The sequence below is a fragment of the Rhinopithecus bieti genome, unplaced genomic scaffold, assembly GCF_001698545.2.
Source record: "Rhinopithecus bieti isolate Rb0 unplaced genomic scaffold, ASM169854v2 scaffold_30785, whole genome shotgun sequence".
NCBI lineage: Eukaryota > Metazoa > Chordata > Mammalia > Primates > Cercopithecidae > Rhinopithecus > Rhinopithecus bieti.
This window is the reverse complement of record NW_016813379.1, coordinates 719,616-743,166: the sequence shown is the minus strand read 5'-3', so window position 1 is coordinate 743,166 and position 23,551 is coordinate 719,616. Positions and strand designations below refer to the sequence as shown.

Here is a 23,551-nt window from a genome sequence, read left to right as displayed (position 1 = left end):
CTCAGACCCTTTCTGTCCAGTCACATTTCAACACTGTTGTCCATGCTTCAGTCATGCCTAGCCAATGAAGTTTCCATAAAAGGCCCAAGAGGACGGGGTTCAGAGAGTTTCTGGATAGCTGAACTCAAAGAGGTTCCTGGAGAGTGACGCATCCAAGGAGGGCATGGAAGTTCCAAGACCCTTCCCCCATACCTCATCTTATGCATCTGTATCCTTTGTAATATCCTTTGTAATAAACCAGTAAATACAAGCAAGTGTTTCCCTGAGTTCTGTCAGCCTCTCTAGTAAATTAATTGAATCCAAGGAGAGGGCCATGGGATCCCCTATTTATAGCCAGTTGGTCAGAAGCACAGGTAAAACACCCTGGGGCTTTCAACTGGCACTGCAAGTGGCAGGGAAGAGGGGGTTAATCTTGTGGGACTGGGACCTCAACCTATGGGATCTGACACTATTTCCAGGTAGGTAGTGTCAACACTGAACAGGAGGACACCTAGGTGATGTCCACTGCACAACTGACTGCTTACTTGGTGTTTGGGGAGAAATCCTCAGACATTTGGTCACAGGAGTCTTCTGTGCTACTGTGTTGTCGGTGATGTTGAGATAACGAAAAAAACACAGTTTGAGTTTTTTTCTCCAACACAATACTGTACCTCCAATAAGGAGGACTCACCCTCCTAAGATGGTCCAACCCACATGTGGGAAGCTTTATTACAAAAAGAGCGTGTGTGGCTTGGGCAAAGAGTAGGGGCTTCATGGGCAGATGGACTTGGATCTAAATCCCAGTTTCATTCACCACTTCTTAGCCATGTGCCTTGCATATGTCACTGACTTTCCCTAGACCTCAACTGCCTTGTCTATATACAGGGAAGATGGCAAAGTGGTCTGGGCTGGCTAGAGGAGAAGATGCCAGGTCTATGGACAAGTAATGGAAGAGAATGATGGAAATGTGAGTTGAGACCAAATTAGTTCAGTGTACCCACTAGGCAGCATTTGCCTTCTGTTTGGAGAGGCAATGTAGGAGCATGTTGAAGGCACAGAACTGGAGGCAGACAGCTGGGCTTGGATCCTAGCTGGAATCTTGAGCAACCAACTTAACCTTTCTATGCAATCATTTACATATAGGTAAAAAGGTGATCATCATAGCACCTTATCATAGAGTTGATGCAAGTATTGAGTAAATCAATACTTCCAAAACACTTAGCACCTGAATTATAAGAAATCACGCAATAAATGTTAGCTATTACAGTGATGATTATTACTATTTCTGCAATCAATAGGCCACTGAAAATGTAGTGATAAGATCACTGCTTCTCAGATGTTTGATTGCACTGTAAGGTGTACGATAGACAGGAGCAGAGAGATGGTAGGCCAAGAAACTAGTTAAGAGGTCACTGCAATTCTAAGTGAGGGGTGCTGAGTACCCAAAGTCGCAAAGATAAAGGAAAGAAAATGGGAGGAAATAAGCCAGATGCTAGATATGTCTGAGCAGTTGAATCAACAAAACTTGGCAAAGTCTTGATGTGGCTGGTAAGAAAAACGGAATAGCAGAGAATATAAAAGAATTTTGTCTGACTGAGTGTGGTGACTCATCCCTGTAATCCCAGCACTTTGGGAGGCTGAGGGCTGAGGCAGGAGGATTGCTTAAGCCCAGAAGTTCAAGACCAACCTGGGCAACATAGCAAGGCCTCATCTCTAAAACATAAAAAATAAAAGAAAGACTTTGTCTGAAAATGTATCAATTTTCAAACTAAGGTACCTTTTAAAGTTACCCTAAGAAATTAATTCTGTCTGTTCTAGATTGTGAGCTCTTGATCATCTTGTTATACCCAATGGTCCTTGTACACAGCAAGCATTCAGAGTTTCTTAAGTGAGTAATCCATCAAGACATAACATCTGTATACAGAAAAAAAGTAAATACGGTGCTTATCTACTTGTAGTATCTGCTGTGTTCTGGATTATGAAAAGGCCAGCTGTACTAATTTGTAAGTATTCAAAGTAGCATGCTTTATAGTCCCATTAACTGGAGAGGGACGGACTGCCTCCAAAGCAAATATGTATGTATTTAGACAGGAAATTTCTTCATAATACCTATATTCTCCATTTATTTAGAGTAGGATTTCTCAATCTTGGCAATATTACAATTTGGGACCGGATAATTCTTCCCTGGGAGAGCTATGGGGTCACTATCCTGTGCATTGTAGAGTTATCTATAGCTATCAAATTTTCACACATATCTGACAGATTGGATTTGAACCCCTTAACAACCCTGCAATGAGACAAGCAAGGTTTTCATTCCTGTTTAACAGGTGAGCAACTTCTAAATATTGCAAACGTTTGTTTTCTGTTTTAAAAGATAAAATACTATATTTGATGTAAACAAAATGCAATTGCCTAAAAGGCAACCACATGTTTGACATTCACAGGATCATGAACCCTCCAATCCCACCTCTGGTATTCACTTATCTGGGCCCTTTCAGGAGTGACTTCACCCTCGAGGTCTGTTGCTTTCACCTATGAAACTTGGTGTTTAACCAGGTGAGCATGAGGTATCCTCCTAACTCTAACACTATAATACCCTGATCCTGTATTAGGAAACTTCAATTTCACCCACATTGCCTGCAGGTGACTTTTAACCTACTTGCCATGCTGCGACTATTACACAAAGCAACTGATAACAAGCCTTGGATGACAGGCCTCAGGGGCAATGCCTTCCACCTGGATGGCTACCTGGTTGCAAAGACTTTAACAACCAATCCCGTTCCTCCTACGTCTTTACTCCTTCTGCCTGAAGCTTCGGACTCAACTTACCAAGTGCAACCAGGAAGGAAGGGTCAACAACCAAAAGAAACGAGTCACTAAAATAGCAGGGCCCTTCTTGCCAACCCCCGACACTCACCACCCTGCACATCCAGTCCTTTTAAAGTTCTGTTTCTTTTCCTCCTATATCCAAGCCCCAAGATACCGTCCCTCACCCACCCCCAGACCCCCATATGCCACGCATTGGAGAGTGAGGATCAACGTCCCTTGCAGACGTGTGCACGGGCCTAGGAACCAGCTTACCCACGTTTCAACTGTCATTAACTTCTAACTAACTACATGCCCCATCGGGCCTGACCTGAGGCTGAACTCCTATGACTTTCCAACTTCCCTGGATCTGCACGCAGTCACTTGGAGGCACCGCCCATGCGCTAGCTCCAGAACTTGAGACAGGGTCCGGGCAGAGCTCCTCCCTGAGCCGGAGAAGACCCGCCCCTGTCCCTTCCGCGACTGCCGCCCCGCGCTCCCTGCGGGGAGGTCGACCCCGGCGCATTCTAGGCCCCGCGGTCCTCCAGCGGGTTGGCAGCTACCTGGTCTAGCAGCCGGTAGATGCTGATGCCCGAGGTCTCCACTAGAAGCTGCCAGTCGGCCCCGGCCAGAGCGGGCTGCTGGAGCTCGGCGCAGGCCTCCCGGAACTGCTCTCCCGAGAAGCCGCCCGCAGCCAGCTCCATCCTTCCGCAGTCTGGGCTCCTCCGCGTGGAGGACAGGCCGCGGACACCCTTGTTGTGGGCCTCGGGGCGGGGCGACCGTGCGGCCCCAGCGTCATTGACAGGAAACTGAGGAGGAGGCGGGGCCTAGACTGGAGGAGCGGCCTGAGGGTGGGGCCCTGGAGGGGCGGGCCTAGAAAAGTGGGCGGGACTGAGCAAGGAGTGAGGAGGATAGAGGAGAAGTAAAAGGAGAAAAATTGGACTTGATGTGGGGAAGGAAGGAAGAGCTAGAGAAGTGAGGAAGCTTTCAGAGGGAAGGGAAAAGGAAGAGGAAGGGAGACAGTGATGTCACCTCAAAAACACCTCCTCAGTAGCCCATCTCATACTCCGTTACCCCCATAATCTACAGAGCTGTTTGAGTGTCTCTCATTTTCCTTTCTAAATAAAGTAGAGGAAAGCCTGTTTGGTAGACGCGAGAGGAGAGGTGGGCAGAGTAGAAACACTGGAAAAATCCGAAGGGGTCAAATGGCAGAACTGTATTTCAATATAATTTCTCTTCTTTCTGCTATACATTTTAAAACATTATTCTGAGACAAGGTCCATTGGATTCACCAGAAGACTCAAGGGGTTCATGACACCAAAACAGTTTAGAAACCTAATCCATAATGGATCTACAAGGTTGTTGCCATCCTAGAGGGTAGAAACTGATCAGAAATGCGTCATACTAGGTGTCATACACCTAGGATTAATGCAACTTGCATAATTTAGCTCACTGTGCAACTCACACATCTTCTTGTTTCTTTGAAGTCCCTTGGGTAATACTGTATTTCCCATCAGCAGACTGTACTACCTGACTTCGAATAAAGTAGGTCGTTTAAACATCAAAACGATGTAACAGCCACATGAGTGCCAATAAACTCTGAAAACTCATGTTTCCTAATCTGTAAAATGGGTCAAGAATTGTGCTACCAGTTACAGCTGAGGAGGTGGTTGGACAAGGAATAATTTTGCACAGTGCCTGTCCAAGTAAATGCTCAATAAAAATTTCCACTTGTTTTGCATTAACTATATTGAAATGTTTTTCTTTCCTTACTTGAAAGAAAGTTGATGGCAAACTCTTCATTTATGTGAATTTCCAGTCAGGCAAATGATCACATTTGACAGCTTCCTTAGTTAGAAACAGCAGAGATAAATACTTGCTTTCCTCAAGTCAGTCCTGGTTCTGTTTTGTTTTATAGGTGTGGAAAGAGAGATGTGAAATTTTCCTAGACTAAATGCACAAAAGTTTAGACTTGACATACTTTCCAACTGTTTTATAATGCCTTGTAAATTTTCTATGTTTTGTAAATCTGTATTTTATTTAAATCGAAATTCATTGCTTGAAAAAGCAATTGTGTAAAAAAACTCTTGGTTATGAAGTATTTTCAAGTATCTTCAAGGAATACATTATAAAGGTTTGATTTGATAAAGCTGTATTACTGTATAGCAATAGACTAATGGAGACAAGCATAAGAGCACAAATGACATCATGCAAGATATAAGGCATGCAATTCAAACTGTATTTATTGTATGTGTTTAAAAGTGTGTTGCCTATTAAACTCAGGAGAAAAATAAATATACCCTTGAATATGCTGAGATTTACACTCAGTTATTTTATTACAGTTAATGAAAGAATAATGTTAGGAAATATTTTATGGTATCTCTAAAGTCTAAACACAGCTTGGAAAGGGATCCAAGAAGGCCTGTTCTTGAGCAATTGCCTTAATAGCCTGTTTCCTTTGTGGAAAAAAAAAAAAAACTCTGAAAGAACTTCTGGCAAAATGGCAGCTGATGCTCCTGGCTTCAAACATGGAAATGTTGGTGAAAACGTGTTGAAAATAGTTGTAAATACATACCTTAGCTGAAAAGTGAAAAAGGGTACTTCCAGGTTTCAGAAAGGGATGAGAGAATGAAAGTCAGCAACACCAGCTCCTGGATATTCTTACAATGGATGACTGGTCCTCACTCCACCTCCCCATGCAATGTTTCCCTGTGGAAGAACTTCCATTAGGGAAATATGTTTGGCCTCACTCATCTGCTCAACTCCTACTCTGGAGAAGATGGGTGATTTAAATGCAGTCATGCATTGCTTAACGACAGGGATATTTTCTGAGAAATGTGTCATCAGGCAATTGCATCCTAAAGCATACATCATAGAGTGCACTTACACAAACCCAGATGGTAGAGCCTAATACATATGTGGGCTATATGGTAGAGCCTCTTGTTCCTGGGCTACAAACTTGTACAGCAGGTTACTGTATTGAATACTGAAGGCAATTGTAACACAACGGTATTTGTGTATCTAAACCTAATTAACATAGAAAAGTAAAATAAAAATATGGTGCTATAATTGTAAGGGACCATCACTATCTATGCAATCCAACATCGACCAAAATGTTATTATGGTATGCATGACTGTAGTTGATGAGTTTGGGAGAAAGAACTACTGGTCATATCTAGATCAACCCTTCTGGCTCTTCCTTTTTGGCAACTGTCTACTCGTAGAAAATATGCATTCTCACCTGCCCTAGGTTATATAGTAGACTCAAGAGGACAGGCTCTGACACCAGAATCCAGGTTTCCTAATGATGCCTGTGCCTGGAGGGCAAGTTTGATTATAGGCAGAGTGTTATAATTCTGTTGTTGCCAAAAATCCAAGCCCTGTTCTCCAAGCAGCTTTATTTGTAATAAAGGTGAAATGCTGATCCAGTGTCTGATTAGCATCTACCTTTTATTTGATTCAGAATGCAGGTGGGGAAGAGAAGACATTGACTTGAAAAATAACTAAGTAGACCCTCCATAAATAGAAAATATAGTTATTAAAATTAAAAACTTAGAAGAGAGGTAAAAGAGTTGCCCTACCACAGTTCAAGAGAGATCAGGGAATAAGAAAGTAGCTGTGGTGAGTAAATTCCCCAGGAAGCAGAACAGAGGTATAAAAAAATGGAAAACATGAAAGAGTAATTAAGAGACATGAAGGACATATTGAAAAGGCCAAACACTTCTGACCGAAACCCCATAAGTAGAGAATAAAGAGGCTAGGGGATGGGATGGGTGGGGGAGAATACAGAAATAAAAAGGCACATATAAAAATGAAATGGAACTAAAATTCTAACCTCCAGAAACTGGGAACAAGGGAGGGCAAGGTCAGAGTTGTGTTTAGGAGGCAGATGCAAGATATTAACTTCAATGTTGTTTAGTTCAACTGTGCATATTAAACTTTAAGGATATGAACTCTCAAAACTCAACAATAAAAAAAAAAACTACCCAATAAAATAGGTAAAAAAAAAATTTTTTTAAACACACACTTCACCAAAAAATATATACTGGTGGCAAATAAGAATATGAAGAGATGCTCAACAACATCAGTCAATAGCGTTCTGTAAATTAAAATCACAATGAGGTGCCACTATGGCTATTTTAGAATAGATAAAATTAAAAAGATTAATAAAAGCAAGTGTTGGCAAGGATGCTGAGGAACTAGAACTCTCATACATTGCTAGTAAAAATGAAAACAGTACAAATGCTTTGAAAACTCACAATTTTAAAAAAGTTAAGCATACACTTACCATACAATCCAATCATCATACTCCTAGGTATTCATCCAAGAGAAAAAAATAAAGCATTGTCCAAACATTGACTTGTACACAAGTGTTCATGGAAGCTTTATTCGTATTAGCCCAAAACTGGAAACAACCCAAATGACCTTTAATGGGTGAATGGATAAAAGCTGTGATATATTCACCAATGCAGCACAATTCAGTGTGTGTGTGTGGGTGGGTGTGCGTGAGTGGGTGTTCCTTGCTCTGTCCATTAAAATGATCTGGTAGCCTAGAAGCAGTGTCACATCATTAGCATTGAGCACACCTGTGGCCCAGTTATTGGCTTCTATATATCATTGTCTACTAAAAGGTTCTTGGAAAAAAGACTGATTCTAGAACTGGGGCAGGGAACTTCTAAAGTAAGCCTAAAACATATTGTGCCTGCGAATAAGGAGATGTTCAAAGACAATTACAGTTATGTCAAAAAGATATGGTAGTTGACTTGAAAGAGTTCCCATTCTCCAAATTTTGGGAAACTTGAGATCACAAAGAATAGTTACAGTAATAGATTATAAAATACTGAATTTATAAAGAAATCCATGTGTCCACAGTGTTACTCAATTTTTTAAAAGTAGGGAAGAAAAATAGGGAAGGCAGAGAGGAGAAAAGCTTCTTCTTTAGAAAAAAATGCCAAAACATTCAGGTAGAAAGAATGTCAAAATTTGAAAACTTGCATTCTTTGACCCCCATATGAATATAATTAATAGATTTAGGCAAGGATCATAAATGGATGCTGCAACCACTGGGTGAAAGGACATGCAGATTAGACTTTTCATTTGATTGCAAAGCATCACGTGTTGATTACTTACTACTTACAGACAGGAAAGTGTAACTTTATAATGGGAAGATCTAGTGGTTGCCACTTTAACCAGGTTATCAATTGCATCACAAATAGTGGGACAACTGATATCACAGACTCCATGACGTGATGCAATAAGTTTATAACATCATCTAAACATTTTTGCTAAAATGTCTAACTTGTAACTAGTCGTAAGACACCAATCGGATAAATCCAGTAAGTGGAATATTTCTCAAAATAACTGGTAAAACAAGTCAATATGAAAGAAATTATTCTAAAAGTCAAGGGAAATAACAATTATGTGTCATGTGTAAATATTGAATCATGGATTAGGAAAAAGCCATTAAAAGGCATTTCTGGGATAATTGGGGTATTTGTTTATGCACCACTTTTAGAAAATATTATAAAACTATTGTTAACTTTGTAGGTGTAAAAAATGCTATTGTGGTTGAGTGGAAGAATGTTCTTATTCTTGAGAAATGAATGCTGAATCATTTAGGGGTGAAGCAGCATGATACTTGGATCTTACATTCAAATGGTTCCACTGAAAAAAAGTGTGATTGATACATAGATAGAGAAGCAAAAGTGACAAAACTAAATAATTGATAAATTTAGATGAAAGGTAGACAGGCTTTTCTTTTCTATTTCTTCAACTTTTCTGCATATTTGAAATTATTCAGAATAAAATTTCGGAAAAACCCAGATATATGTATTTATAAGAGACCATAACTAAAACATAATTACACAGAAATGTGAAGTTAAAGGTATGGAAAACATATATAAGTAAATCTGAAACAAAAGAAAGCTTGTGTGACTCCTAAAATATCAGACTAAACGGACTTTAAAAGAAAAAGGTTAATAGAAGTTTCTGAGTTAATGATAAAAGGACAACTCTTCAGGTATTCAGAATGCTTAAATTTGTATATATTCATTTTACAGCTTAATCTCAAATACGTAAGGCAAAAATTACCATCAGTATAAGGAGAAATCAACAAATTCATAATTACGGTGGAACATTTTAAGACTCGTTTTTAGGAAATTGACCAAGCAGACAAAAAAACTGGTAGATAGGGAAGATTTCAGCATAAAACTCAACGTGCTTGATCTAAAGGTCATCTATAGAACCTCATACTCAATAAGTAGAACACACCTAACATCTGCAAATCCTCATAAAACATTCACTAAAATTGGCAATCTTGTAAGCCACAAAGGATGTCTTCAACAAATACAGAAGAATCAGTATTGTTCTCCAATGACAGCGCAAAAAGAAAAAGAAGAAGAAGAAGGAGCAAACAAACAAAAATAGCCAGTTTCTGCCCCGTATATATTTGGAAACAGAACAAACACATACTTATTCCAGGAGCTAGCCCATAACTCTCTGTATTAAATTCATTTCTGCTTAGATACCTAGAGAGTGTTTGTTTTCTGCACTGACCTCTCACTGATACTATACACATGGCTTAAGATATTTAATATTTAAACACCATTTCTATCTATCCAAACTATAAATCCAATGGTATTTAAATAGAATCCCATAAAGGGTGTTCAAGGAACTTGACACGCCAATTCCAAAATTTATAAGAAAGTGTTAAATGTCAAGTGATTTGAAAACATAGAAAAGCAATTTTAACATAAGAGGGAAAAAATAAAAATATTCCCTATAAGATATTAGGATTTATCATGAAGAAAATAATATAATATTGACCTAGGGCTAGGGAAAAAATGATTTTATAAAAACTCATGTAACAGCTTTCTATCCATAATCAAGTCCATGTACGTTTTGAAACAGTACATAAGCAAGGATGGACAATTTTAAAACTGCTGTTGGAACAACTGGCTATCATTTTTAAAATTATATTCCTGTATCATATCATACAAAAATGGAAATTTCAGATATATAAAGAACCAACTGCATAAGACAAAACGTGGAAACTTTTAAATTATAATATAGGAGTAAAACTTTATGATCTAAAAGTGAAAAAAAATCTTAAAGACACAACACAGAACAAACCATAAAAGATTAATTATTGCCTACTTTAAAAAGCAAGAGTTTCTGTTCAATTATACACTATAAATAAATTAAAATCCATCACATCGATTGGCAGAAGATATTTGTTACTCACATAGCCAACAAAGGATCAATATTGAAAATATACAATGAAATTTTAGAAATCAATAAGAAAGCCCAAATAATGCAACTGAAAATATGAACAGTGGGGAAAAAAAACCCAAACAGCATATAAACAAGGAAAAGCTGGTCTACTTACACAGTAATTGGAAAAATGCAAAATCAATTGTACCATTTCATTTACAGAAAATTGGCAAAAACTTTAAAATCTGACTTTAGGTATTGGTGAATTTTCAGGGAAATGAAAGTTCCAGCATAAAACATTCTGGTTAAAGTGCAAATAGTAGTTTTAAAAACAACCTAACAAGACGTATTAAATGTGAGAATACACACAGTCTGATCCAGCAGTTCCACTTTTGAGTATACCTGAGAGAACTGATAATATTGCATAAGAATGCACATTATTTCAGTGGCAAAAACTTGGAAACAACATAAATATCCACCAACCACAGAGCAAATAAATAAATATGTTCATCTGATAGTTTTTGAAATAAAAAATATATATACTTGAGTGTCATGGATAAATCTTGAAAACTGTTAAATGAAAAAAGCAGGTCACAGAAGGATATATGGGATAAGAAATTTTACACTGTTTATAAACTATACGTATGCCCTGAAGTGTTTAAAATGTCAATAGGAAGGATTCAGATTAACTTCAATGGTAGCTGTAATGTTTTATTTCTTTAAAACATTATGAACTAAATAAGGCATAATATTAATGTATATGCTGGGTGGTGAGTTCATGAATGTTCTATTACTATCTGCCCTTTTGGTGTTTTGAATTATACATAATTTAAATTTAAAATTCTAATAATGGTATAACTGTAAGGCAAAAAATAGCAGAAGAAAACACCATTTTGGAATGCTATTAAAATGAATGAATAAACGTTCACAGATGTCTAACTGCACAGAGAACACAAGTGCATTACCTGTTGATAAAAATTTTTAAAGAAATTGAGATACTAAAAGTATACTGTAAGTATACAGTAGTCCCCCCTTATCCTCAGGGGATGTGTTTCAAGACCCCCCCCCCCGTGGGTACCAGAAACCATGGATAGTACTGAACCCTACATAGACTATGATTTTTCTTTACTGACCCCTATATACACTATGTTTTTCCCTACCTGTACATACCTATGATAAAATTTAATTCATACATTATGCACAGTAAGACATTAATAACAATAACTAATAATCAAATGGGATAATTAAGTAAAATAAGGGTTACTTGAAGAAAGACACCGAATTATCATGACAATCTGATAACTGAGCTGCCTTCCTTCCAGCAGGTGAGTCACTTCATGTACACAGAGTGGATACACTGGCCAAAGGAATAATTCATGTCCCAGGTGGAAGGGGGTGAGGTGGTGCAAGATTTCACCATGCTGTTCAGAATGGCACACAATTTAAAACTTATGAATTCTTTTATTTCTGGAATTTTTCCATTGAATATTTTCAGACCTCAGTTGACAAGTAACTGAAACCTGGGAAAAGGAAACCATGGCTAAGGGGAGGCTGCTAGATCTGTTCTTATTTACTAGTAAAAGCTATTATGCACCAAGCAATTGAGAAAGAAATAGGTGGTATCACAGAAAAAACATCTGGGTAAGATCAGAACTTCTCACTTTCTCACAGATAATATGAGCAAAAGCACTCTGAAAAGTGAAAGTGAACACTTGATAGGCATTTCTAAATTCTGCAGCAGAACCAATTTTAATGTTTCAATTGCCACCCAAATCTGTTTAGTTCTAGTCTATTCAACTTACACTATTGAATGTCTACTCCTATTAAAGTACAGTAGAACACCTGTAATCCCAGCTATTCAGGAGGTTGAGGCAGGAGAATCTCTGGAACCCAGGAGGCAGAGGTTACAGTGAGCCAACATCGTATCACTGCACTCCCACCTGGGGAACAAAGTGAGAATACATCACACACACACACATACCACACACACACAAACACACACACACACACACACACACAAATACTAGAGTTTTATCATGGTAGGGCAATGGAGAAGCAAAAATAAAAAAAAAATGTCATTTTATAAGCTTTAGAGATCACTGTTGCTGGCCTCTAAAGCTAATAAAATAACTTGCAACAGTCAGTTAATAATAGTTTAAGCCTGCCGAGTACTCATTATGGACCAGGAACTATGCTAAGTGTTTGCATTTAATCCCAACAATGCCACTGCGAAGTCAGTTCTATTATAATCTCCAGGTTGCACAGGAAGAAACTGAAGTTTAGAGAAGTGAAATAACTTGTCCAAGGTCTCATGGGCAGGTCAAAGGCAGAGCTGGGGTTTAGAGTCAGTTCTGTGAGATTTTAGAGCCCCCTTTCTCATGTTTTGGGCGCCTATTATGGATGTCAAATCTGCAGGCATGAAGCAGCGAACATAGCTTCTAACCCCATTACATTTATAAAGGTCTTCATTACCAAAAGGCTTTTTATGAACCATTATAGCCATAAATGTCATATAATGTCATGCTGAAAAATATTTCAGATATCACCTTTAATGTATTCTCTTTCTTATTTATGTATTCACTCATTTGACAATTGTGTATCATTAATAAATATTTGTCAAATGAGTGAGTACACTAATAGATAAAAGAATACATTAAAGGCTACATCTGAAAGCTCCTTCAGTATGAATTTTTATGGTTTCATGGCCATAATGGCTGTTGTAGAGGACAAAGATGTATCAGATGCAATATCTCATCCTTAACCAGTAGTCCCTGTAAACACATGAACACAAACAACGAAATGGAGAAATCATTTTAGGTACATGTTATGTATTATCGAGTCTACCACTTTCACTTTATAGATGAGGGAATTGAGGCACAAGGATACGCTGGATAATAACTTTGTTATTCAGTTAGTCAAACCATGTTGTCATACATCCATGAAGACTGAGAGTCCATCGTATATTTAGCCTGCTAACATAAGTAAAATAAGAATGAAAATCAGATGTTAGGAAAGATGAGTTTACAGTTTTGCCTGTTAATACAGATACTTTATGTGAAACTTACTAAATAAAATTGACAGTTCAGAACACTAGGTTTGTTTGAATCCTGGAAGGGATCAGAGAATAAAGTCATCATTCACCTTTCTTCCAGTAACGGGATTCCACAGACAAGCTGGATGTATTGTATTACGAAGTCCCTTCCGCTCCCTGATTCATCATGGCAGGAGATCCAAGTTCAACACCAGGATATTTCAGCCCGAAAGTCTAGAGTTACACTTGGGCTGTGATCCCCAGACTACAGAACTGCACCCTCATACTAATCAGCATAAATATCAGTGCCTTTTTTCCTGCACCTGAAATCTTCTCTTTATAGTGGAGGTCTCAAGTTTGGATCAGAGTCCTGGCTGTCTTTCTCTGGGAAAGTCGACTATGCTCCAGGTGACTTCAGCAGACTTAATATAGACCACTTCCACCAGGGAAGATAACTTATTTGGGTGCCTCCTACTTGCTTTATCTCTAAGGTTGTATGTCCATGAGGACAAATCAGGTTTGTTTGGAAGTTTGAAAACCTTACAACTATATTTTTTTGCTTTCTTCAAACCCTATATCTGATTTGTCAACAATTGAAACATTTATACTTCCCATATAGCTGAAATCTGTTCATTTCTTTCTATCTGTACCGCCCAACCAGCTGAAGCCACTATCAATGTTGCCCTGATGATTCAGTGACCTTCTGACATCTCCCTGCTGGATCCACTCCCTACACAGAGACAGAAAGAGCTGTGTTAAAATGCTAAGGAGATCATGCCACACCCTCCCTAAAATCCTCCCATGACATCACAGAGCATTAAATATAATTCAGACTCCTTGCCTACAAAGTCCTGTGTTCTCTTTTCAACATCCCCCCCCAACCCCCAGGCTGTTCTCTCCACTTCACCTTTCCTCCTCAGCACTTCACCCATCCTTACCCTTTGGGTATCAGCTTGAGCACTCCTTCCATAGACTCTCCTCCCCTAGCCCCAACCCTTTCCCAACTCTTGTTTTTTTCAGCCTTTTCTTTTCTTCTTGCATGAAATGTATTGCATTTATTATTGGACTTGTACCCCAGTGGGGGTAGGAGGAAAACAATAAAAAGTAAATAAGTAAATAAATAAATAAATAAATAAATAAATAAATAAATAAATATTAATTGCTTTCCAACACTAATCTCAGTAATTAGTTAAGTGTCTGTCTCCCGCATCAGAGCACAAGCTGGACAGTGAGACCTGCTACCCCACTCACCACAGCTTCCTGGGTCACTAGCAAACACCTGGCACATAATAAGTATGCAAATATCTATTGAGTTAAATAATATAAGAATTCTGGATATGTATCTAGAATATATATATATATATGTCCATACAGAGGGAGAGAGATTTGGATCTAGAGCTAGAGATATATATGTGTGTGTGTGTGTATATATATACACACATTTATTTATAAATACGTGTTTCATTTATCATTTATAAATTTATCATTTATAAATAAGTGAATTAGTCACCAAACTTAATTCTTTTCTTAGTTCTATTAGTTTTTAAGTTGGTTTCCTGTTTTCTAAATAGACAAACTTATTAGAAAACTTATTTTGTTTTCTAAATAGACAGTAAGGGGTAAAGGAGATAACTTTATCATAGCTTTTCTAATAGCTGTACCCATCATTTTTCTTTCCCATGCTATTAAATGAGCTGGGCCGAAACAATGGTTTTCATAATCTCTCAGCAGATGCTCCTGGTGTCTTTGTAGGAGGTAGGGTAAACTAGCAGGTACAGAGCTCTAGGCTCTCTCTTCTTTGCTTTACAAATAAAAGCTAAGTTGTTGGTTTTCTGCAGACGCTGAAGAAGTGTCTAAGAGAAGCAAAAGTTTTTATTTATTTATTTTGTAGAGATGAGGATCTCTCTGTGTTGCCTAGGCTGGTCTCAAACTTTGGGCCTCAAGCCATCCTCCCATCTTGGCTTTCCAAAGTGCTAGCATTACAGGCATTGCACCTGGCCAGAGAGGCAAAGGGTTCTACTGATGAAAACAAACTTGACAATCACTGGGCTAGAACTCCCAAGCAATGTAAACAGTAGTATCGCAGTCTTTCTTGTCGTTTTAAAAACTACCATTTAGGCCAAGCACGGTGGCTCACGCCTGTAATCCCAGCACTTTGGGAGGCCGAGGTGGGCAGATCACGAGGTTAGAAGTTTGAGACCAGCCTGGTCAACATGGTGAAACCTCGTCTCTACTAAAGATACAAAAAATTAGCCGGGCGTGGTGATGCGCGCCTGCAGTCGCAGCTACTTAGGGGGCTGAGGCAGGAGAATCGCTTGAACCTAGGAGGCGGAAGTTGCAGTGAGCCAAGATCGCGCCATTGCACTCCAGCCTGGGCAACGGGGTAAGACTCTATCTTAAGAAAAAAAAAAAAAAAAAAAAAAAAAAAAAAAAAAAAAAACAAGAAACAAAAGAGTACCATTTATTGACTGTATAGTATGTGTCAGTGACTATGCTCAGTACTTAAAAGTATATTATCTCACTATGAACCCAGTGAATTAAGTATCAATATTTCCACTTAACAGGTTTAAATGAAACATTTAGGTTTAAGAAGACTAAAGGACATCTCTACAGATACACAGAAAGTAAATATTACAAATGGGATTCAAATCCAGATCCCTCTATTCCAAGGCATTTCTCATAACCACGAAGCCAAATAAGGGCATCTATTTGGGGATTTTAAAAATACTTTTTTGTGCCAGGCACGGTGGCTCGGGTCTATAGTCCCAGCTATTTGGGAGGTTGAGGCAGGAGGATCACTTGAGCTCAGGAATTGGAGGTTATAATGAGTTATGCTTGTGTCAGCCTGAGTGACAGAGTGAAATCCATCTCTAAAAACATAAAATTAAATTTAAAATTTAGAAAAAAAGTTTTTTCCTTTAGCATTTTCAAGATGAACTCACTGTATTTTTCAAAAATGGCCACAACAGTATTTCTCTTCCCACAAAATCTCTTATATGACTTTAACACTCCTCTCACCAAGAGGTAGAGCCTATGTCCCTTCACCGTAAGCTGGAGCAGACTCTTCTGACTACATCAGAAGTGATGTTCAGTGACCTCCAAGACTTGGTCATAAAAGATGAAACAGCTTCCTGTTTCTTTTGGAGCTCTCTCAGAACCCAGAGATCATGCCACTCTCGCCCTAAAACTCTCCAATGACTTGACAGTGCATTAAATACAATTCAAACTCTTTGCCTACAAAGTCAGAACTCGGACATCATTTTAGAACCTAGAACCCAGATACCACCCCAGGAGGAAGCCCAAGCATCTTGTGAAGAGGATGCCTTGGAGGACATCCAAAGCGCCTGACCAACAGCCTGGTCTCAACAACTCTGGAGCCTGAGCTCCCTAGCCGCAGTTAACACCAACTTGCCAGCCATATATATCAAGGCGCCCTCTTGAAAGTAGATCCTCGCACTCACCCATCCAATCCTGTTGGGCTGTCCCAGCTAACACTATCTGGAGCAGAGATGAGCAGTCACGTTGTTCTTTTAAGCCACTGATATTTGGGGTGGTTTATTATGCAGGAATAGATAACTAAAATAGAAGATATCCATCCTATATGACTGTCTTTCAAAAGAAGGAACGTTAGAAATGAAGAAATGAAATTATTTTAAGAAGAAGAGAAAATCTTATTAATAGTTACTTTTAGGTTTTGAATAGATAGATCATGCATGTTAGTATACAGAAAAAACTATTGCTAATTTTCTCTGTGTAAAATAAATATGGTAAGTTTATACTTCCTCTCACTAACATCTGCCGTTTCCTGGATTTGCTTATACCTTGGAATAAAAATCTGGATTAATATTATTGTGGTTTAAAACATGCATGTTCTCTGTAAAGAACTATAGTTTTACATTTGTAAAATGTTTTTAAAGCGTGACTTTATTGCTTACTTTGAGTACTGACTTGTAAACTACATAGGCACTATTCATAAATTCCTAATTTGATTTCATGCCCAAAATTCTGTAAACAGTGACTGCTTGGCATTCAGCTTTGGGGAAAATGGCTTGACTTCTATTCCCTTATAGAATATACGAGGCTTTTAAACCTTGATTCTTATAGAAAGTTTTGTCTTTTATATTCAAGAATTTTGCCTGGATATACCTAGAAATGTGGGGATATTTTTTCCATTTCTTTTCAGTTAATCTTTTTAAGTATCAAATTTAAATATTTCTTTGACTGAAAATCTTCTTCTATTGTTTTCACCTTGTGTTCTTTCTGTTCCATTATATTCTCTGGAATTTCTACTTTGCATAGACTAAATCCCCCTTGGATTAGGAGCCCTTATTTCTTATCTTTTTCTTATTTTTATGTATTGAGATTTTACCTTCTTCATGACTGTCAACTCTCATTTTTGGAGGTGAAAAGTCTTCTTGAATCTTATTGAGAAAAAAATTTAAATCTTTACAAAATATTCACTATTGTGTGCACACTAAATGTGCACCTAATACTGCATATTTGGATGCAATTTAGTAGGAAAGAATAAGCAGTACAGGAAATGGAATGACGCAGAAGTATTTAACAAAAGAGTGTGTATATTGTGACTTGTGTCATTTGTAGCCCCCGAGATTAATTATTATCACTCTTGGCCCTAGCTTCTATCATATATTCATGGAGAAGATGAGACACGAGAGGAAATTTTTTTAAAAGCAACAAGAAAAGCTGGAAACAGACTTAATATGTGCCCACAAAGATATTGTGGGACTTCCTTGCAATGGAATACGATGTAGCCATTTCTGATGATCCATTTATTGACATGGAAAGAGTTTGCCATGGATAGTTAATACAAAAAGAGAAAATTTATACAAATTATATACAATATAATCCTATTTTGTAAGAAAATAACATGCATATTATGTAGAGAAGATAGAGTGAAGATATAAAAGTATTGGTAGCTCTATTGAAGGTGGAGTTGACGTGATTTTTATTTTCTACTTAGGTTTATCTATATTATTTCATTTTTTACGTTATAGCTAGGTTTTCCTGGTGCCACTAAAAATAGAAAAAAGACATCATGACTCTTTAAAGCAATAATTTGTGTTTTAATGACTTTCAGGTACAGGCTGGGGAAAATTGCTTTTGTTGTTGTTCAAAACAGTTAAATTTGCTAATTTAATACAGACTTGCAGTAGATAGTCGGTAGAGGGCGCAGAAGAGAGAAAGAAGTGAGTGGGTAAAGCTGGTGTGTAGCTGGATTGAAAGGTTTCCTAACACTTAAAGGTTATTTTTATTTCCTTTTCACTCATTTATCCAAGAACATTTCTGAAAGCTCATAGAAGCCTAATTTCAGTTTGGCTATCACATCGCGAAATGTTTGGCATTATTTTATAGGGAAAGTCAAAACATATTCTTTTAGTGGGTATAGGGAACTAAAAATAATTGAGTGTCTAGTTTATGCCAGGCACTGACATATACTTTATACACTGCAGTCTCCTATTTAAAATTTATTTTGAAAAGTTTAATGATAGGTTATAAACAGATTAACACAGCCTTGAGAAGGATTTTTTTTTCAAAGGATAGCAAATGATATATTAAAGTTAATGAGTACTATGAGTTGGCTGTGTCTCCACCCAAAGTTCATCTTGAATTGTGATTCCCATAATCCCCACATGTCATGGGAGGAACCAGGTGGTGATAATTGAATCAAAGGGGGCAGTTTTCCCCATCCTGTTCTCGTAATAGTGAGTTAGTTCTCATGAGATCTGATGGTTTTATAGGGAGCTTCCCCCTCCGGTGGGCATTCATTCTTCTCCTTGATGCTGCGTGTGAAAAAAGACATGTTTGCTTCCTCTTCTGCCATGAATGTAAGTTTCCTGAGGCCTCGCTAGTCATGCTGAACTGTGAGTCAATAAAACCTCTTTCCTTTATAAATTACCCAGTCTCAGACATGTCTTTATTAGCATCGTGAGAACAGACTAATACAATGAGCTAAAAAGGAAATATTCAAATAAGAATTTCCATGCCTCTAGGAAAAATATAGCAAAATGCACATTGAAAAATTTTTTCAAAGTGAGCATACTTTACTGGATAATATAGAAAACTGACTTGATTCTAATATAGTCAACAACAATTAAGTAGATCTCATATTAAGTGTTCTTAGCACAATACAATTTTAAATAAATAAATAGATGTACCATAGTAAATGGGTATATACTCTCCCATAGCTAAATATATGCAAAAAATAAAAACTTGTTAATTACTCTAAACCTCGTGCTACTGTAAAAACAAATAGAACTCAGTGTTTTAAAACAACATCTATCACGTCTTTCAGATGAAACATCTCCAAAGCCTATACTAAAAGGAACTTATTATTTTAAGCTTAAAAGAGAGGACCATTGTGATACACTAAAAGATAACAGAATGATTCAGGTTGCCTTTTGAGATGATTAGAAACGCAAAGAAAATGGTAATGAGTAAGTCGCTTAACCTCTTTAGGTTTCAATATTCCCAAGTCGAAAGTGAAAGAACTAGATTAGATAATTTCCAAGTCTTCTTGCTGCACTATCAGTATATGTGTTTAGGAGTTTTTGACGCGTTTGTATAGAATGCTACAGTTTTTAAGTGCTTTTGTACTCTAAGTGTTTGAGGCATGAAATGGTTAACAAGAAAGCCTGACCAGCTGCAGCTGGTGGGGGGTAGGGGTTGATGGTGGTGCAGGGAGAAGCACAGTCCACATTTCCATGCAACAGGGGTCCTTCTTAGTTGGACACAATCTGGAAGCTAATTATTTCTGTAAAAGTAGGGAGAGAGATACTGTACATAAATCAGCTTACCACAGTGCTGGGATGGCACGGAGGCAACAGTGATGGAATGGCCCAAGTATAAAAGGAAGTCGTAAAATAATCAGAGAGAGAGAGAGAGAGAGACAAAGAGTCAGAGAGAGAGCAAGAGAGAGTGAGAAAGCGAGAGAGAGAGAGAGAGAGAGAAACAGAGATACAGAGAGACTGATAGAGACAGAGAAAGAAATAATGAGAGACAAAGCTCTTCCTGAAGGCAATAAATAATAGGAGAGGCATCCCATAGATGCAAAACCTGCTAATTTCCTATAACTGATATTAAGAGTCAGGAAGCAAGGAAGCAGCTGGCTGTCCCAGCACAGAGCAGAAAGGAGCGAGGACAGAAGAGGGTGCAAAGAATGGGATTGGCAGTTCCTCAAGGACAGAAAATCATACAGGTCTGTAGCAGAGAAGGCTCGCTTATTTGGGCCTGGTTGAGTCTTTAGCAGGAGGCATAACGGATAGGGATGAGAATGTTTGATCTTTAGGATATTCATAGTGTGTTGTACAGCATTATGTTAAAAGAATTCTTTTAACAGTTATGTTGGTCTCATTCCATTGGAGGTTCAACCATTTTCAATAAGATTTCTTACATTTATAATGTTCTGCATTAATGAAATCTTCCAGCTATTGTTAAAGTGGATGATATTGTGTGAGTGGCCCTGAACTTTCAATGTTATCCAGAGAAAGCAAACATGAGAGCAGCAACCTTTAGGTCACGTTACTGTAACCAGGCTTCTTCCTGCACTTTATACTTTCCCATACCTGCATAATGACCCAAATAAGCAAGGTGGACACTATTACCCTTCTTTTCCAAATAAGGGAAACTGAAGCACGGAGCTGTTAACTTATTTGTCCACAGTCACAACATTGCAAACAGTAGAGCCAATCAAGATTGGCTAGGGCTTCTGACATCTAGTCCATCAATAAAGTTTTGCTCGAGAAATGTGTTATTATATGTCTAACTATGCATTAGATGTTGTGCTTTAGTGCAGGGGACAAAAAGATTAATTTTGTACACTTGTTACTCTTGAGAAATTCTCAGTCTTTTAGATTAGAGAAGATAAACAAGCAAACAACTTCTTTCCATGCTATTTGTTGAGGGCTATGACACATGTAAGCACAGAGCAGTATTTTCAGCCAGGAACATTTTCATGCCAGGGTGATTTGGCAATGTCTGAAGACATTCTTCGTTGTCACAACTGCGCAGGAGAGAAGGGGTTGTTACTGGCATGGAGCGGGTATAGGCCAGAGATGCTGCTAACCATTCTGCAATGAACAGGACAGCTCCTCACAATAAATAATTATCTAGCCTCAAATGTCAAAAGTACCCAGATTGAGAAACACTGGCATAAACATTACGGGAACATGGGGGAAGGGAACTCAAGCTGCCTAGACTGAAAATAGAGGAGGACTTATCAGGGAAGTTTTCTACAAGCAGGTGATGCTTAAGGTGGTCATGAAAAGATGAGTAGACAGCATCTTGAGTCTCCAAGAGTAGGAACCAACAAAGGATGACAAACATAAAATAATATGTTGTTTGTGATTTGTAATTTGATCCAAGCTGGAGCTGAGGCTGGAAAGGAAGGGAGAGGCAAGCTCATGGCAAGACTTGTGTGTCAAGCAGAGATTCTGGACCTCAGATGAGGGGGAATCATGGATGGGTTTTAAAGAGGGGTGAGGCCGGATTTGCAAACTTAATAGCTTGCTGTATTAGCATTAAGCAGAGGATCTCAAACTTCATGTGGATGCAGACAAGAAAACGCAAGTTCCTGACCTTTCAACACACACACACACACACACACACACACACACACACACACAATCCTGATGCAATAATGTAATAGGTCTGGGGTGGAGCCCAGAAACCTGTATATTTTGCAAGTACCCTGTGTGATTCTGAGGCAGGTAGCACAAATCCTCCTTGGTGTACAGGACATATTTGACAGTGGTAAGATTGTAATCCTACCGAAAAGAAAACAAGAAAATTTGGAGAAGAGAGGAATATATGGCGTTCTCTCTTTCTCTGCTTATGAGAACTGTTTGCTTATAAAGGAATCCACTGAATTGATGAAGTCACACAGCAGCCCAGCAGCTTCTTTCTGGATTCCGTGGGCTGGGAAGGGAGGAGCTCTAAGGAAATGCACACTCCATGTGATCAGAGCACACCCTCTTGGCAGCCTCAGGGCAGCCCAGTTGCTTCTACAAAGCCAGTCAAAGTCCTATGTTCAAAAGCCTTGTTGGTCCAGCGGTACCTGCTTCCTGTTCCCAGAGAGATTCACCCTTGGGCTTTCCTATCAGTCTTCCCTAAAGTTGGCTGCTCCTGTGTCCTGTCACATAAAACTGTGAACCGAGGTCTCCGACTTACGTCATGTCAGTCACAGCAGGGTGAGGCTCCACAAGTGTGAGTTCTGGCCCCTGCTGCTTTCCTTTCAAATGCAGTTTACAGTTTATTATGGTATTGGACACCCCATGCTCCTTACTGCATTGGCTTTGGGTAAGAAAGAGTGAAACTTAGTGTGCAAACCCTGAAAACCAAAATTTCTGATCAGGGTTGAAGAAAACCTTCGTGCTGCAGTCAGTCCCTGAGCCAGAAGCCTGTGACTCTCTTCACATGGAAATAGATGAATATCCACAGTAAAAGGTCAGTGGCTTTGCTGACAGATGTTGCATCAGGGAATATTTTTTTAAAAAAGAGGCTTCCTACAGCTGTTCTGGTAGCTTGGGTAGTAGTGTTAGCTATTTCCCCAAGTTGTCTTGTCTCAGTTCTCTGATATTCTGTGCCCAGATAGGACTTTTTTTTTTAAAGAAAAGAATAATAAAGTATCTGCAGATGGAATTCTGAGATCTGACAATAGGGCACTCAGAAGTTGGGTGACTTGCCCAAGCCACAAAGAGGAAAGAAGAATCAAACTCAAGTTTCCTGACTTTCAGCTAATGGTTATTTTCATTGCACAACAACATTGGAGAGTCAGAAATGTTCATTTTATTGTGGAAGCGATCCAAAACCTTATGCTGTAACCTAGATTCTAGAAAAAAGATGATCAAGCCTTATCAGTGCTGTAAAAAAAAAAAAGGTAATTCAGCCCTATCATTGCTGTAAAGAAAGTTTTGCAAACTAAGTTTAACTTAGAAAATAAATAGCAAGAAATAAATCAGGGAAGCAAGGTTTCCCTGAGACGACTAAGTCCATCATACTGGAAGTCATCCAAAGTTATCAATGGCAGATTCATTAACTGGGTACAAATGTACAGTTGGAATTCAAAGTAGACTCGGTGCCCCTCTGCGTGCCCTGATGGAAGAAACATCGTGTTCTCGTTCTGTGGCTGTGTACTCTCTGGGGATTATTGGTTTTACCAAGTTTTTACATTACTTTTTCAAAGACAATAATGCCTGTTTCCTGTAGAGTTTATTTAAGTAAACAAGAAGGAGACAGCAAAGTTCTGTCTCCTTTACAAAACGAGACTTTAAAAATTTTATCTAAAGAAAGAGAGCAAGAGATCTGTTCTCTGCATTGTTCCATAAGATAAGTTCATAAGATAAACAGTTCTATTTTGAACTCAGTTCAGCTGGGCAAATTGTTCTGTTTCCTACTACCCACACACATTATGAATATCAAAGACTTTTAAGAGGATAAAATGCTCCCAAAAGGTTTGTTGAACTAGTTCTATCCTCAATTAATATACCACTACAGAGGTTCTGTGGG

The 23,551-nt window shown here is 38.4% G+C and overlaps 1 protein-coding gene across 3 annotated transcripts in view; it reads right to left on the bottom strand.

Moving 5' to 3' along the window:
* Positions 1–23,551, bottom strand: part of PCTP (phosphatidylcholine transfer protein) — a 46,787-nt gene that overhangs the window by 21,779 nt on the left and 1,457 nt on the right. The window contains exon 1 of one of the 3 annotated variants that reach the window (XM_017848147.1): positions 3,348–3,589. The exons of 1 other annotated variant lie outside the window; for it this stretch is intronic. In XM_017848147.1, coding sequence (XP_017703636.1) covers positions 3,348–3,488 — 141 coding nt within the window. In that variant the 5' untranslated portion in view covers positions 3,489–3,589. Of the gene's footprint in view, positions 1–3,115; positions 3,590–23,551 lie in introns of those variants that run through there. One more of the 3 variants, XM_017848146.1, reaches the window with a different exon arrangement.